The 16,859-nt window shown below is 47.5% G+C and overlaps 1 protein-coding gene across 4 annotated transcripts in view; it reads right to left on the reverse strand.

The window, feature by feature from the left end:
- Positions 1–2,838: 2,838 nt before the first annotated feature.
- Positions 2,839–16,859, reverse strand: part of RGS19 (regulator of G protein signaling 19) — a 64,344-nt gene continuing 50,323 nt past the window's right edge. For 3 of the 4 annotated variants that reach the window (XM_089657480.1, XM_089657483.1, XM_089657482.1), the window contains exons 3-5: positions 11,276–11,350; positions 8,750–8,984; positions 2,839–4,322 (exon numbers count right to left, since the gene is read on the reverse strand). In XM_089657480.1, coding sequence (XP_089513606.1) covers positions 4,134–4,322; positions 8,750–8,984; positions 11,276–11,350 — 499 coding nt within the window. In that variant the 3' untranslated portion in view covers positions 2,839–4,133. Of the gene's footprint in view, positions 4,323–5,995; positions 6,025–8,749; positions 8,985–11,275; positions 11,351–16,859 lie in introns of all 4 variants that reach the window. The other variant, XM_089657481.1, reaches the window with a different exon arrangement.

Genomic DNA, 16,859 nt, shown 5'->3' on the forward strand with positions numbered 1-16,859 from the left:
GCCAAACGCCCCTATAGCGATTGACAGGCGTTTGGGAAGCGTTTTAACACTCCTCAAACGCTCCCCAAACACCCTATGTGCGGTTTGAGGTGGTTGATAGGTGTTAAAACCGCACCACAAACACCTATAATGAAGTTAAAAGGTATTAACACTCTGCAAACACCTGAGGAGCGGCAATATAGACTTGAATGGGAGGCTTCAACTCCTCCTGACTCAACATGAGGCGTCAGTTTTGCTGCGACGCTAACGCTTCAGTGTGAACAGCACCGCGTGCTGCCATGTGCAGAATTTTCATTGGCGTTTGAGAAGCGTTAAAAACGCTTCCCAAACGCCTGTCTGATGCCTGCTGACAAAGCTAGTGTGAACGTAGCCTAACTTTGTCATGTTAAAGTAGAACTATAGGCAAAGTTTTGTTTTTTTTTTCATTTTAGCGGGAGGGTTACAACCTCTATCAGTATATTTTTTGCCATCTGTGTCCCATTGTGGAAATTTCCCATCATTTCCTGTCCCATAGCCAAAACAGGAAGTGAGAGAAAATCCTTGCAAATTAAGGGAGCCCCCCAGGTCACCAGAACGAGTGTCCCCATTGGAAAATTCCCCCTCTATTACATTCTAGGAACAACCCAAATTTTTTTTTTTTCAATGATAAACAGGATCAATAGAGAGGGTGAATCTCCCTAACGGGGGCACAGGCAGCAATAAACACCTGACGGGGTCTAATCCATCGCCACTCCGTCCAAAACTAAAAATAAAAGTTTTGACTTTAGTTGTACGTCTCCTTTAAGAGGCTGATGGCCAGTTTGGAGAGCCCTGTGCTAGACCAACACAAAGTGACACATAATTGTGAAGTGGAAGGAACATGGGGTATGAATACTTTTTCAAGGCACCGTCTCTTTGTAACTATTGTCAGGGGTGGGTACACATTGCCGGGTCCCACCAATGCAGACTGTGGGGTGACCACAGCTTTAGGCGACAGCGCTGCACACAGGCAGGCTTTGGGATTTGAGCCGCAGCAAAGGCCATTACATCACATCACCAGGAGGTGGCAGGCAAGTGCACCCAAGTCCAAAACACACCCCACAAAGAAGAAGCAGCCATGGATATTAGAAGGTAATGAGCAGTGAAATCAAACACCACGGGGTGCTGTGGGTCACCAGGAGTGACACCTTCCTGTAGAAACGCAGCGCTAGTCTTGGAAGAACATGGGAGACCTGTGGGTGTAGAAAAGGGTCAGACATATCAAGTGGGAGGGGCTTAGGGTATACACCGACAGCACAGCAACCAACTAGACCGCTTTCTCCCCTGCTGGACTACAGGACAGCTCCCTCTCGCCATACCATAAATGGGAGGCGTTCTGTAGTCTGTATTACTTCTACAACATGAGACACGGGACGACCCCATAAACCAGGTTGCTTTTCATAGAATGCCAATGGAGGTCGATTATTGAGGCCAGCTTTGATGTCGGCAAAGTTGTGTTTTAAAATAGATCTAAACCCGACCTCTGAAATCTCACAGAAGCTTTAAAGTCATTCTAAAGGCAAAATTTATATTTTTAAAAAAAATGCCAAACATGTCATATTTACCTTCATTTTGCATTGAGCAGCCCTGATCCTCCACTTTAGGTCACATGCCAGCGCTCCCGGCTCCTCCCCCCTGAGTGCCCCTATCAAAAGCCGCTTGCTATGGAGGCACTTGGGTGTGCTTGCTCCCTGAGCCGGAATGTGTGTCCATTAACACACAGAGCATGGCTCAGCCCTGCCCCCACTCTCTCCTTACTGGCCGTTATTGACAGCAGCAGGAGCCAATGGTTTGTGATGTCCAATGAGGAGAGAGCGAGCTGCAGCTCTCATGTACATTGCTGGATCGAGATTGAACTCAGGTAAGTACAGGTGCGCTCAAAAGTTTGCATACCCTGGCAGAAATTGTGAAATTTTGGCATTGATATTGAAGATATGACGAATCGTGCCAAAAAATGCTGTTTTATTGAAGGATGGTGATCATATGAAGCCATTTATTATCACATAGTTGTTTGGCTCCTTTTTAAATCATAATGAGAACAGAAATCACCCAAATGGCCCAGATCAGAAGTCCCCGCCTCCGGATCAGAAGTCTCCACCCCCCTGGAATGTTCAGCCTTGGTACAGACACACAAGGTGACACACACGGGTTACAATGCCAATTAGAGGTTAATGTCCCACATCTGAGGCTTTTTAAATTGCAATTAGTGTCAGTGTATAAATAGTCAATGCGTTTGTTCGCTCTTACATGGAAGCTCTGACTAGGCTAGATACTGAGCCATGGGGAGCAGAAAAGAACTGTCAAATGTCCTGCGTAACAAGGGAACTTTATAAAGATGGAAAAGGACATAAAATGATGTCCAAAACCTTGAATATGCCAGTCATCACTTCCACTAAGAAGTAGAAAATTCAGAGACCTCTTGATACCAAGCCAAGGTCAGGTAGACCAAGAAAGATTGCAGCCGCAACTGCCAGAAGAATTGTTCGGGATACAAAGAGAAACCAATAGGTAACCACAAGAACAATTCTTCTAATCTTTAAAGTTGTTTCCAAACCTTCTAAATCTACAAATTCCATTGGAAGAATACCTGATGATCCTGCCACAAAGATCTTTGTTCAGGTACTTCCTGTTGTGGGGTGACAACCGTCTCCGAATCGTGCTCCTGTGTTGTCACCCTGTCACATGCACCCCCCAATTGAGAATTCGAGCAGCCATGCTAATACACAGATATCGGTCCACTGCTGTCACTATCAGGATGATGAGCAGCCAACGCGTGACTGAGTGCATGTGGCTGTGAAGTGGCTGAAGGAGATTCGCAGAAAAATAAAAGAATATTTATTGTAAATGATTGCCTATGATACACAGTGCTTTAGCATACTAAAAGTCACCCCGCCAGGGTTTAGATCTATTTTAAGTAAACAGGGGTCGGCAGTGTGAACAGAACTCACGTTTCTTGACAAAGATGAAGATGAAACATCCACAACGTCACTTTATATAGAGATATATATATTTTATAAAAAGTCTTAAAATTTCATGGAGGTGTTGAAAACAAAGTAACACTGTCAGGTCAATGACATCCGCTTTGAGGAGTGCTGGAGTATTTGGTAGCTACAGGAAGTTTGGCCAGCAGGGGGAGACAACGCACCTCCTCCCCGATCACCCTGCCGTTTATTCTTCGATCCACCAGGGGGCAGGATGCACAGAGTAAAAGTCATCAGTCTTTAAACTCCTCCCTTCCAGTTGGACCCTGGCCAAAAAGTTATCACGATTTTTCATCAGAGGGTTGAGAAAAGTCATCACTGTAAACAGAGCCCCGGGCTGTAAGCGACTGGGGCGGTATGAGCAAGTGGATTATGGTATGTACTAAGGCAGCGGGACTTCTGCCCCCTCCCCCAGGTCACCTAATCATCTTCCACACCAGCGAGGAGATCGCCTGTACCCCACAACATTCAGAAAGTGAACAAAAAATGTTAAAAAAAAAAGTAAAATTCCTAAATTGAGTAAAATCGTACCTCCCCCCCATCTCTCCTTTAAATACCCCCAAATGTGTGAGGAGGGGGAGATCAATTCTTATTAATAGCTGACAAGGGGGGGGGGTAACAAAGTCCGTGTAAAGGTTCGCCAGCTAGTTAACCCTTCCGATGCTGGACTGCCAAGTACGGAGCGCAGTTTAGCGTGTGTGTCCCGCGACCTTCCCCCCCCCCTCCTCCTCCCCACTCTAGCCCTTTCCAAGAAGAAAGGCAGTAAATTGCGAGATGGCCACACCCGCTCTCAGAACCCCCGGGGAATTCAGTAGTATTCATGTCCTGAGGTTAAATCCCCCAATACAGTACCTAGCGCCCTCTCTTCTTCAAGGGGGAGGGAGACTGGGCGGGGAGTGAGGTCAAAAAAGCTCCTCCCCCCTCCACGTTCTTCTTAATGCCACAAGAGCAAAAGGATCGCCCGTTGAAAGTTTGTTACACTGCGTGGGACAGGCCCCTGAAGCTGATTGGAGGGAGGGAGAGAGTGGGCGGGGATTTCGTGCTCCAGTTGCCTTCTGCATCCCCCCTCCTCTTGTACATAAAAATGTGCGTTTCAGTTATCTGTGTCCGGAGCCCCGCAGCCCGAGGCCACACCTACGACTCTGAACTGGAGCGAGAAATGTTCTGCAGGAGCGCTTTGTAAATGACTGAGTTGAGGAATCGTGGGTAGGAGTCTCTGTGCATCAAGGTGTATATCTGCAACTGGGCGTCGTCAAAGGTGTGGGGGTTGGGCTCCTGCATCCGCCGGTTGATCACCTCTCTGACTCGAGAATCCAGGCTGACCTGTATTGGGGGGGGGGAGGGAGGAGAGGACAAAAGTAAATAAACAAACTGCAGGACCATCACAGCGTAGCACTGCAAATGCAAACAAGAAGATTCAATAAAAGCTGCCAAGATCACCCGTGCTGCCCGGCGACACCACATATACGAGATCACCGATGCTGCCCGGCGACACCACATGAACGAGATCACCGGTGCTGCCCGGCGACACCACATGAACGAGATCACCGGTGCTGCCCGGCGACACCACAGGAACGAGATCATCGGTGCTGCCCGGCGACACCACATGAACGAGATCACCGATGCTGCCCGGCGACACCACATGAACGAGATCACCGGTGCTGCCCGGCGACACCACATGAACGAGATCACCGGTGCTGCCCGGCGACACCACATGAACGAGATCATCGGTGCTGCCCGGCGACACCACATATACGAGATCACCGATGCTGCCCGGCGACACCACACGAACGAGATCACCGGTGCTGCCCGGCGACACCACATGAACGAGATCATCGGTGCTGCCCGGCGACACCACATGAACGAGATCATCGGTGCTGCCCGGCGACACCACATGAACGAGATCACCGGTGCTGCCCGGCAACACCACAGGAACGAGATCACCAATGCTGCCCGGCGACACCACAGGAACGAGATCACCAATGCTGCCCGGCGACACCACAGGAACGAGATCACCAATGCTGCCCGGCGACACCACACGAATGAGATCACCGGTGCTGCCCGGCGACACCACACGAACGAGATCACCGGTGCTGCCCGGCGACACCACACGAACGAGATCACCGGTGCTGCCCGGCGACACCACATGAACGAGATCACTGGTGCTGCCCGGCGACACCACATGAACGAGATCACCGGTGCTGCCCGGCGACACCACATGAACGAGATCACCGGTGCTGCCCGGCGACACCACATGAACGAGATCATCGGTGCTGCCCGGCGACACCACATGATCGAGATCACCGGTGCTGCCCGGCGACACCACATGAACGAGATCACCGGTGCTGCCCGGCGACACCACACGAACGAGATCATCGGTGCTGCCCGGCGACACCACACGAACGAGATCACCGGTGCTGCCCGGCGACACCACACGAACGAGATCATCGGTGCTGCCCGGCGACACCACATGAACGAGATCACCGGTGCTGCCCGGCGACACCACATGAACGAGATCATCGGTGCTGCCCGGCGACACCACATGATCGAGATCACCGGTGCTGCCCGGCGACACCACATGAACGAGATCACCGGTGCTGCCCGGCGACACCACACGAACGAGATCACCGGTGCTGCCCGGCGACACCACACGAACGAGATCATCGGTGCTGCCCGGCGACACCACACGAACGAGATCATCGGTGCTGCCCGGCGACACCACATGAACGAGATCACCGGTGCTGCCCGCCGACACCACAGGAACGAGATCACCAATGCTGCCCGGCGACACCACACAAAAGAGACTTCAACTATCATCATGGTTGGAGTGTTTGCAAAGCTTTGGTAACAAATATTTCCCCTTCCAGAGGCAGCTGCAAATCAGTGATTTCTCAAAAGTGTGAATGGCAGTTTTATTGATTCCTCCAAGAAAGATCTGCGTTCAGAAACATGCGGGAAAATCACACATCAAGCCTCCAGCACTACAAAGGACTCACCTGCAGCCACGACGTGGACTGTACACCCCCTGCCACAACACCGGAAAGGTTTAGGATCACTTATACATTCCTCCTTCACAAACTACATAGATGTTACAAACACACCCAATAGAACTTGCTTAGTGCCGGCAGGGCGGGGATTTGTAGCTGTGTACACGCCCCATTGTGAAGATCACCGCCTACTTACTGTCATGCTGCAGGTAAAAACTAAAGGCCCAGTTTATGTTTTTTTTGTTAAATAACAAACATGTCATACTTATCTGGCGTGTGTAATGGTTTTGCACAGAGCAGCCCCCATCTTCTTTTTCATGGGCCCCCCGTTGGCACTCCAGGCCCCTCCTCCCTGCTGAGAGCCTCCTGCATACTCACACCCATGTCCATAAGACACGCAGAGCGCGGCTCAGCTCCACCCCCTTACTCCCGCCTCACTGGCTGTGACTGCCAATGGCTCCCACTCCTATGTTTTAGCCAATGAGTAGAGAGAAAGACCTGAGAGAGCCACTGCTCTCTTGCACAGCTCTGGATCTCAAGATTGGGCTCACGTATGGGGGGGGGGGGGGGGGGGCTGTGGTTGCTGCACACAGATGTTTTTTTTTTTTTACCTTTCATAGTTAGTCTGGCTGAAAAAAGACAAAAGTCCATCCAGGTCAACCATAGAAAAAAAAAAGAAAAGAAAAAAATGATAATCCTACACCCACAGCTGATCCAGAGGAAGGCAGTGTGTTGAGGTAAAGACGTGCAGCTCACCCCTCCGGCACCCCCGTATACTTACCTGGGCCCAATCCCAATCCCCAGCTGTTCACAAGAGCAGCAGCTCTCACTCACCTCATTGGGTGTCACACTGGTGGCCCTCCAGCTGTTGCAGAACTCCAAGTCCCATCATGCCTCTGCCTTTGGGAGTCATGCTTGTAACGGTCAGTCTTGCAATGCCTCATGGGACTTGTAGTTTGGCAACAGCTGGAGGGCCACCAGTTTGACACCCGTGGCTTAGAGACAGCACTGGGAGTCATTGGCTCCCGCTGCTGCCAATCACAGTCAGTGAGGAGAGAGCAGGGAGCGGGACCGAGCAATGTTCGGTGTGTCAATGGACGAGCCTGCATAAGTGCCCCCATAGTAAGCAGCTTGCTATGGGGGCACTCAGCAGAGGGTAAGCACCAGCGGGGGAACCAGAGAAGAGGGAGACCGGGGCTTCTCTGTGCAAAACCATTGCACAGAGCAGGCAAGCATGATGCTTCTTATTTTATAGGAAAAAAACAACTTTGCATTTACAATCACTTAAAAATGGCTGCAGTTAGCCTAATGCCCACAAGAGGACAGTACAATCAAACATATGACACAAGGAAAAAAAAATAAAAAGAGGACCACCTTAGAGGATTTAGAAAAGGTTTTCCCGCACTTTTTTAAGCGCGAATTAAGATATTTCCTGCTGCTACTATAAAATGATTGTTATGGGGGTCACCATCGCCTAATTATTTCCCATTATTTTCAATAAAAAGGCATTTTGCAATATTAATAAATCAGTTGAAACCCAATCTAAACATCTGATTTCCAGCTGTTCAAGCAATAACCCCGACAGGACAACAAGTTGTTCTAGAGTCTCCCATAAATTAGTAAAGATTTTGTGACCGAGGTCATAGGTCAATGCCTCTGTCATAGGTCAATGCCTGTGTCATAGGTCAATGCCTCTGTCATAGGTCAATGCCTGTGTCATAGGTCAATGCCTGTCATAGGTCAATGCCTCTGTCATAGGTCAATTCCTGTGTCATAGGTCAATGCGACTGTCATAGGCCAATGCCTCTGTCATAGGTCAATGCCTGTGTCATAGGTCAATGCCTGTGTCATAGGTCAATGCCTCTGTCATAGGTCAATGCCTGTGTCATAGGTCAATGTGACTATCATAGGTCAATGCCTGTGTCATAGGTCAATGCCTCTGTCATAGGTCAATGCCTGTGTCATAGGTCAATGTGACTATCATAGGTCAATGCCTGTGTCATAGGTCAATGCCTGTCATAGGTCAATGCCTCTGTCATAGGTCAATTCCTGTGTCATAGGTCAATGCCTGTGTCATAGGTCAATGTGACTGTCATAGGTCAATGTCTGTGTCATAGGTCAATGCGACTGTCATAGGTCAATTCCTGTATCATAGGTCAATGCGACTGTCATAGGTCAATTCCTGTATCATAGGTCAATGCGACTGTCATAGGTCAATTCCTGTGTCATAGGTCAATGCCTCTGTCATAGGTCAATGCCTCTGTCATAGGTCAATGCCTGTGTCATAAGTCAATGCCTCGGTCATAGGTCAATGCCTGTGTCGTAGGTCAATGCCTGTGTCATAGGTCAATGCCTCTGTCATAAGTCAATGCCTCGGTCATAGGTCAATGCCTGTGTCGTAGGTCAATGCCTGTGTCATAGGTCAATGCCTCTGTCATAGGTCAATGCCTCTGTCGTAGGTCAATGCCTCTGTCGTAGGTCAATGCCTCTGTCGTAGGTCAATGCCTCTGTCATAGGTCAATGCCTCTGTCGTAGGTCAATGCCTCTGTCATAGGTCAATGCCTCTGTCATAGTCTGCCTAAACATGTCTCTGGAACCTGCAAAACTACCATTGTTAGCAGACATCAGCGAGCTGTGTGGCAGCATGAATGGGATGATTTTTAGCTACCCAGCTTGAAGTCACCCATCCCGGTAGTTTAGGCAGAAGGGGCAGGACATCGGTTTTGGGGTGGGGGGTTGGATTCTGGGTGCGGCTGCGTTTACCTCCTTTGGAGACAAGATGGAGATGTAATCCTCATAGATCATGCGTGCCTTCTCTTCCACACAATGCTTGCTGTTGTCCTTCTTTAGCTCCTCGCAGGCCAGCCAGAAGAGCATGTTCTCCTCGCTGTACTCGGTGCGCAAAAACTCACGGAACACATTGCGCCCGGCGGGATTCTTCATCAGCTTCTCGAAGGAGTGGGACCAGCTGTATAACTCTTCTGAGGACGGCTTTGTGCTAAAATGACAGATAGAGGTGTGAAAAAAACACAGCTTGTAAACTAGAGCCCAGTTCTGACCATTTAAAGAAACACTCCGCTCAGTACAGATTAATGTTCACAAACAGTGTTGGATTCTTCACTATAACATGAAGCAAGAGTCCCTCTTCTGTGGCTGCAAATACTTCCCTGCAGGGGTCACGGCTCTTCCTGAACTCTACCTGGCCTTCCTCATGCTCTCCTAACTTCTGCCCCATTTACCTACTGATGATTTATGTTTGGCACAGAACTTCATCACAGGTATTTGACACGAATTAGCTCCTTTTGACAATTTCATCGCATGTGATTTTTAACATCATGCCGTTGTTGCCACTGACACCTCTGTGATGATATTGCCTAGACCCCTTGTGACAGGAGTCACTTTGGGTGGGGGGCCCATGGAACACAGATCACTTTGGAGAGGTGGGGAGACCCCTGTCTCAGCTCCCCATATCCCTCTTATGTGTAAGTCACCCTGTGCCTGTTAGGGGTACAGGGTGATCTGTGCTAATATTGGGGGGGGGGGGGTGGGGAGTTGTGGATTGTTTAATGCCATGTGGTTGCATCCCATTGTTCTATTGTGTGTCTTGCTTGGGAGCAAACTATTATGGGATGTATGTGTTTATGTGTATTGGATTGGTGGGGGGTGTATGCGGCAGCCCTCCTGATGGGACTGTCTGCTGATGTGTCTCTTGTTACTAAATGTAGATTGCCCCGCCATGTGTCATTATGCGGGGGGGGGGGATTGTTCCCTTGAATATATATATCTTGTACCTGTGTTAAAATAAAGTAGTCTATTTCCTGTTTACGTCAAGACTGGTGTCGTCTAGTCTTGTATGGTCAGCGGTGGTGTCCGTGGTCGGTGTTCGGACTGGGAAGCGGTATTATAACGGCAATACCCAAGTGCAGGCTGGGACAGTTCCGTTACACCCCTGTACAGGGTCTAGGCATGTTCAAGCATTAGGCTGAGGTTAGGCTTACAGGCAAGTGTTAGCCTAAAGGGTTGGATTGTATGTAAAGCTGAAACTTTTTTTTTTTTTTTTTTTTGAGGTGTTAAAACCCAACAGTTTATTTTTTCAGCTGTTCATATCCTGTTCGGAAGATTTTCACTTCCTGTCCCTGAGATGTAACAGGAAGAGGAAATTTCTACTTGGTGGGGGATTCCCCTCTTAGGCAGTTGTCAGCAGAACTGGTGTCCCTACCAATTCAGCATATCAAATAAATATGCTGAATTGGTAGGATTAGAGCATGAGGAAAAGAGAGAATATATATAAAAAAGATGGGGATCGGGAGGCAGGATGATAGGGATGAGAAGAGGGAGATCTTGAGAATAATAAAAGAAGAGAAGGACCTGGGGAAAATAAGGGAAAAGAAATGGGTGGGTGAATAGGACTGGGATTGGGTAGTGGGATTTTGGGTGTAACGAGTGTAAGGAATTTTTTTTTCTTTGGTTGTATTGTTGAATAATGTGATAATGGATTTTTTTTGTAATATTGAGATTATGAAATCAATAAAAAATATATAAAGAAAAAAAAAAGAACTGGTGTCCCTATCAGAAAACTGAACTTTAAAGTTAAGGATTTACAATCACTTTCTGTGTCAGGGATAGTGGTTACCAGGATTCCTGCAGAGGATCTCTGTAATGGGGCTAGAGCCCACAATCAGAACCTTACAGGGGCTCTAACCCTTCTAGACTCCATACACGTTAAATGTTTAAAGTGATACTAAAGGTAAATGTTTTTTTGAAATATCAAAAATGTCATACTTACCTCTGTGTCATGGTTTTGCACAGAGAAGCCCCTGCCGGCACTCCCGACTCTTCCTCCCTGAGTGTCCCGATAGCAAGCCATTTGACACACAGAGCACAGCTCAGTCCCCGCTCCCCCTCACTGACTGTGATTGACAGCAGCTGGAGCTAATGACTCTCACAGCCAATGAGGAGGGAGCGAGGCAGGAGAGCAGCTGCACTCATGTAAATCACTGGATTGAGACTGACAACAGGTAAGTATTGGGGTGGGGAAGCTGGGTGGATGCATAGAATGCAAGACGGTGAAAAAACCCTTTCAGCCTTAGTGACTGATGATTCAGTATGCACTGAGAACACCTACCCGTGTGAGGAGCTCTCTGTAATCTGCCTACAGGAGATTACACAGAACTCAAGACTAATGCAGTCATTTTCTGGATAACATTGTCACATAATTTCTTTTTAAAATGTTGCCTGGAGCAGCACCCTGAACTCCGATGTCACTTCCACAGAAGGGGTCGCACTTACCAGACCTCACAGTGAGGGACGATCTCCAACTTGGTGTCTCGAGACAGCCTCCGAAGTCTATTGCGGTCTTCATTCCTGGTCGCAGTGGACAGATAGACAACACATTACTTCATACGTTAAAACAGCCACACCGCTTTCACATTGTTAGTATGGACAATATACAGAACAATAGAGATGTGCAGTGACCCAGAGTACAGAAGTCATTGCAATGAATGATGAATTCAGATCTGACTCTGGGTGACGGCACGTCTGTACCCTTTATTAAAGGAATACAAAACATTAGGAATGCTCTTTTCCTAGGTTCAGCAATGAGCAATCAGCAGAGCCTGGGGTGTAAAGAAAAGTCGCAGAATCATTTGCCAGCATCACAGTTGCCATCTGTCCTCAATAAGAAGCTTGCAGCAGTTGGTCTGATGAAGTCACTGGTTGATATTTAGGTTTGAAGGGATCTTTGTTTTACACATAAGCATTCATGGTATATAAACAGCTTTTTTTCTTCTAATTAAATAGGGAATGGTTAAAACCCGCCAGGTTTTCTTTTTAGATATCTGTGTCACATTGGGGAGATTTATCTTCACTTCTTGTCCTGTACACAAAATGCAGGCTATTTACTAAAGCTAGAGAGTGCAAAATCTGGTGCAGCTCTACAACACAGCCAATCAGCTTCCAGGTTTTATTATCAAAACTTAACTGAACCAGCTAAAGTTAGACGCTGTGACGGGAGTCACTTTGGGTGGGGGGCCCATGGCCCAGCTCAATTTGGAGAGGTGGGGAGACCCCTGTCTCAGCACCCCATATCCCGCTTATGTGTAAGTCACCCTGTGCCTGTTAGGGGTACAGGGTGATCTGTCCTTATATTGTGTAGACATGTATAGGTGGGGTGGGGGTTGTGGATTGTTTGGTGTTGTATGGCTGCATCCCATTGTTCTATTGTGTGTCTTCCTAGGGAGCAAACTATTATGGGATGTATGTGTTTATGTGTATTGGCTTGGTGGGGGTGTCTCCAGCAGCCCTCCCTCCTGAAGGGACTGTCTGCTGGTGTGTCTCTTGTTACTAAATGTAGATTTCCCCGCCCTGTATCATTATGCAGGGAGGGGGGTTGTTCCCTTGAATGTATATATCTTGTATCTGTGTTAAAATAAACTAGTCTACTTCCTGGTTTGACTGGTGTCATCTAGTCTTGTATGGTCTGCTGTGGTGTCTGTTGTCTGTGTTCGGATGGGGAAGCGGGAGTCTAACGGATGTACCCAAGCGCAGTCTGGGGTCGGTTCCATTACAGACACTGATTCACTACCATGCACAGCTGCACCAGATTCTGAGTGCCCTAGTTTTAGTAAATCAACCCCAATGGTAAATGAAAGGAAATCTTTTTACCCAAAACTGTCATCAAATGAGACTGAAACAACCACCTGGTGGAACTTGGAGAACATTTGAACAGAAGACCAAGTGGCGTTGCTGTAGATCTGTGAAACATTTGCCTGATGCATAAAATCCCCAAAACCAAATCACAGCTCTAGTAGAGTGCGTTTTAACAGGAACGGTTGAACCCCATCCTTGACACCATAAACTTCAATAATGGTCTAGCTGAGCCACCTAGAGATAGTGAAATGAGAAGCCAGTGCACCCTATCGGGTCCATCCAGGATGGCAACAAGGAATCAGTCTTTCTGGAGGAAGCAGTGTCCTTGCAATAGACATCTCACAGCCGGATAATGCAGGGAAGAGTCCTTTTGCTAAACTAGAGCCAGACAGAGGGATGAACTCATGTCTTGGTTGAGGTGAAGAGTTGGCCAGAAAGTTTGGTGCATCTGGACTCGACTCAGCCAGAATAATCCTTCCTCTGGAGAAGGCACACTCTGGCCTTAGTTGTGTTCAAGACTAGAATTATACTGAAAACAATGAATCGGTTTGGGGAACGATTTGTGAAGGTTCAGGATCTAGCCGAACCACTGTAATGTCTGACAGAGCCAGCACCGACTGTTCCCTCAACAGGAGGTTGACTAAATATCCCACAATGGAGATGCAATTAGGTCCCATGTACACGGGACACTTCTGAACTATAGAAAATGCTGGAAAACGTAGGTTAAAAAACATCTGTTTAGCTGCGTTTGCATAATGCGTTTATGTGCGTTTGCGTTTAGAAGTGTTTTTTAAAGATAAGCACAGGAGAACCTCCCAATTGCCCAGAATGCACTGAAAAGTGGTAAATTATTAACGAATTCAGACTGTTTCAGAGAAATACAGAGAGTAGAAGAAGAGACAGCAGTACGTGTTGAGATTAGCTTAGGTGTGAGTTGCTCATTAACATTTCTTTTGTTTCTAAGGGTGGGAAAGGTGTCTGGTGGAGGGAGTCATTAAGGCCTCCTGGCAGGGCGTCTTCATGAGGAATTTGAGGTGTGAATGGTCATTAACATATCTTTTGTTTCCAAGGGTGGGAGAAGTCTGAGGCGTGAATTGGTCATTTCAATGTGTGACAAGCTTGGTAGGAACATCCTGTGTTCAGTGTTTTGTCCATCTGAGCACCTTGAAAACGCTTTGCATGCATTCTTCATGATGAAAAAAGGCTCTGGTCAGCATCGGGAACTGGAAGAGTTAATAAAAATTTTCAAACGCAAATGCTTGTAAACGCGATTTGCCGCATTTACAAGCATTTTGCATTTGAGACGCTAATAAAATCAACTGCTGAATGCAAGTTTTCTGCATTCAAAAAAACGACTGTAAACTCAAATGCCTGTAAACGACTGTAAACGAAGATGTGTACATGGACACATAGGAAAACATTAGGGAGAGTTCAGGGGCTGCTGAAAAAATGCTGAACAGCTCCTGAACGTGCGTTTATCAGCTGCAGTGTACATGAGCCTTAGAGTGCAGCAGGAAAAAATACTGAAGTCAACACTTTAGAGAATATCCAAGGTCCAGAGGACAGCCCGAATGGCAGGGTCAGAAAATAGTAATGCAGGGGGGCTCATGGCAAGGTGTAGGAACACCTCATGTTCAGGGACATAAAAGTAAGCTGCCCTGAGTCCACAGGAGCCAGAATGTCTCGCTGGTGAAAAAAAGGAATTGACAGCTTGAGGTGAGAAACTGAAGAACAGCAAAACAGTTTGTATCCCTGGGATCCCACCTCCTGCATCCAAGAATCTGAGATGCACACTGCCCACGCATTTGTAAAGGTTAACATACTGTATGTCACCACGGGCACACCTTCATGCCATGGAAGTCTTGTCTGAGGGTCTGGCAGACTTCAAGTATCAGACTCTGCAGAGGGACCGGGAGACAAGTTTGGGGGATCATGACAGGGAAGTCAAGGGAGTGGAGAAACAAAAAGGGAGAAGACTCTGCAGAGGGACCGGGAGACAAGTTTGGGGGATCATGACACGGAAGTCAAGGGAGTGGAGAAACAAAAAGGGAGAAGACTTTGCAGTCTGTCCCGTATGCTCCTTCTGCAGAGGAAGAGGGGTGTTATTACCACCAGTGAGTATCATTGATAATAACAAAAGCAGACCCAGAAAGACAATGTCCCTCAAAGGCCATGCAGATAAGACATCTCTTTTAGAGATTTCTTTTATTAATGGATTCTGACCAGTCTGACAGAATAGTCACAGCCAGGATCAGGTGAAGGTAGGACCCACCAGAAAGGGAGAGAAAAGGGCCTGGAAAGGGCTATATGTGACGTCATAACAAAATGTCTTATAATGGAGTCATATGGTCTTGTATGTAAATTGCAAACTATTCATTTTTTTTTGCCATAATAAAGACAGAAAGTTTGTACAAAACCACAACACATTCCCTTTAAAGTGACCTTTACGTCCTAGCTGACAAAAGAGGTCAGAGCTGTGAAATGTTTTAAAAAAGATGATGTATTACTTCTCCTGCTCCCTGTACTCCTCCTGAGCACTATGATTTCCTAGGCCTTGAAAGAAGGACATGAGGCAACTGGGATCTTTTTAAAGCTATAAGATGTATAAGTGGAAAAAGCCAGCTTAAATGAAGGAATCTCCATCAGTATGTGTTCCTGGTAACACCTTCTGTCTATAGTCAGTTATTATATACGAGTGGCATCCAAGTCAAACCGGGACTTTTCATTTTCCAGGTATTAAAAGAGATGCTAGCGTGGCGGTACTACACGCAGTAGTAAGTGTCAAGTGTGTCCTATTACTGATAGGCACCACACATGTCCCAGGGCAGTGCAGAGAAAGTTAATCAAGATGGGCAGCACAGTGGCTAAATGGTCAGCATTTCCACCTGGCAGTAATAAGGTCGTTGGTTTGAACCCCAGCCACGGCACCACCTGCCTGAAGTTTGCATGTTCTCCTTGTGCCTCCGTGGTTTTCCTCCCACACTCCAAAGACATGCTGGTAGGTTAATTGGCCCTTTCTAAATTGGCCCTAGTATGTGTATGTATGAATGTGAGTTAGGGACCTTAGATTGTACACCCCTTGAGGGTTAGGGACCTTAGATTGTACGCCCCTTGAGGGGGTATGTAATCGCTGCGTAAATTGATGGCCTTAGATTGTACCCCCCTTGAGGGTTAGGGACCTTAGCTTGTACGCCCCTTGAGGGTTAGGGACCTTAGATTGTACGCCCCTTGAGGGTTAGGGACCTTAGATTGTACGCCCCTTGAGGGTTAGGGACCTTAGATTGTACGCCCCTTGAGGGTTAGGGACCTTAGATTGTACGCCCCTTGAGGGTTAGGGACCTTAGATTGTACGCCCCTTGAGGGTTAGGGACCTTAGATTGTACCCCCCTTGAGGGTTAGGGACCTTAGATTGTACGCCCCTTGAGGGTTAGGGACCTTAGATTGTACCCCCCTTGAGGGTTAGGGACCTTAGATTGTACCCCCCTTGAGGGTTAGGGACCTTAGATTGTACCCCCCTTGAGGGTTAGGGATCTTAGATTGTACGAATGACCTCACTAATAGAACTCCACACGGCTATTATTGTGAACACGCCCCTTTCAATGAGTGATTCAATGACACAGAATCAGCAGCATGCATGTCATGACTGTTCGGTCTGTTGGATTTCTATTACTCTACTACACCTGCTAGTAAATTATTTGCCATGTAGAAATATAATTTCTACCAAAAACAGTGATTGATCCGGTTAGTGATGTCTGACTGCTATTATTTTGAACACAACTGTATTTATTTATTTCAGGTACTTCTATAGCGCCATCAATTTACGCAGCGATTACATACCCCCTCAAGGGGGGTACAATCTAAGGTCCCTAACCCTCAAGGGGGGTACAATCTAAGGTCCCTAACCCTCAAGGGGGTACAATCTAAGGTCTCTAACCCTCAAGGGGCGTACAATCTAAGGTCCCTAACCCTCAAGGGGGGTACAATCTAAGGTCCCTAACCCTCAAGGGGGGTACAATCTAAGGTTCCTAACCCTCAAGGGGCGTACAATCTAAGGTCCCTAACCCTCAAGGGGCGTACAATCTAAGGTCCCTAACCCTCAAGGGACGTACAATCTAAGGTCCCTAACTCACATTCATACATACAGATACTAGGGCCAATTTAGACAGGATCCAATTAACCTACCAGCATGTCTTTGGAGTGTGGGAGGAAACCGGAGTACCCGGAG

Source organism: Staurois parvus, unplaced genomic scaffold (assembly GCF_062004578.1).
Source record: "Staurois parvus isolate SC_StPar_1 unplaced genomic scaffold, SC_StPar_1.0 ptg001004l, whole genome shotgun sequence".
Taxonomy (NCBI): Eukaryota; Metazoa; Chordata; class Amphibia; order Anura; family Ranidae; genus Staurois; species Staurois parvus.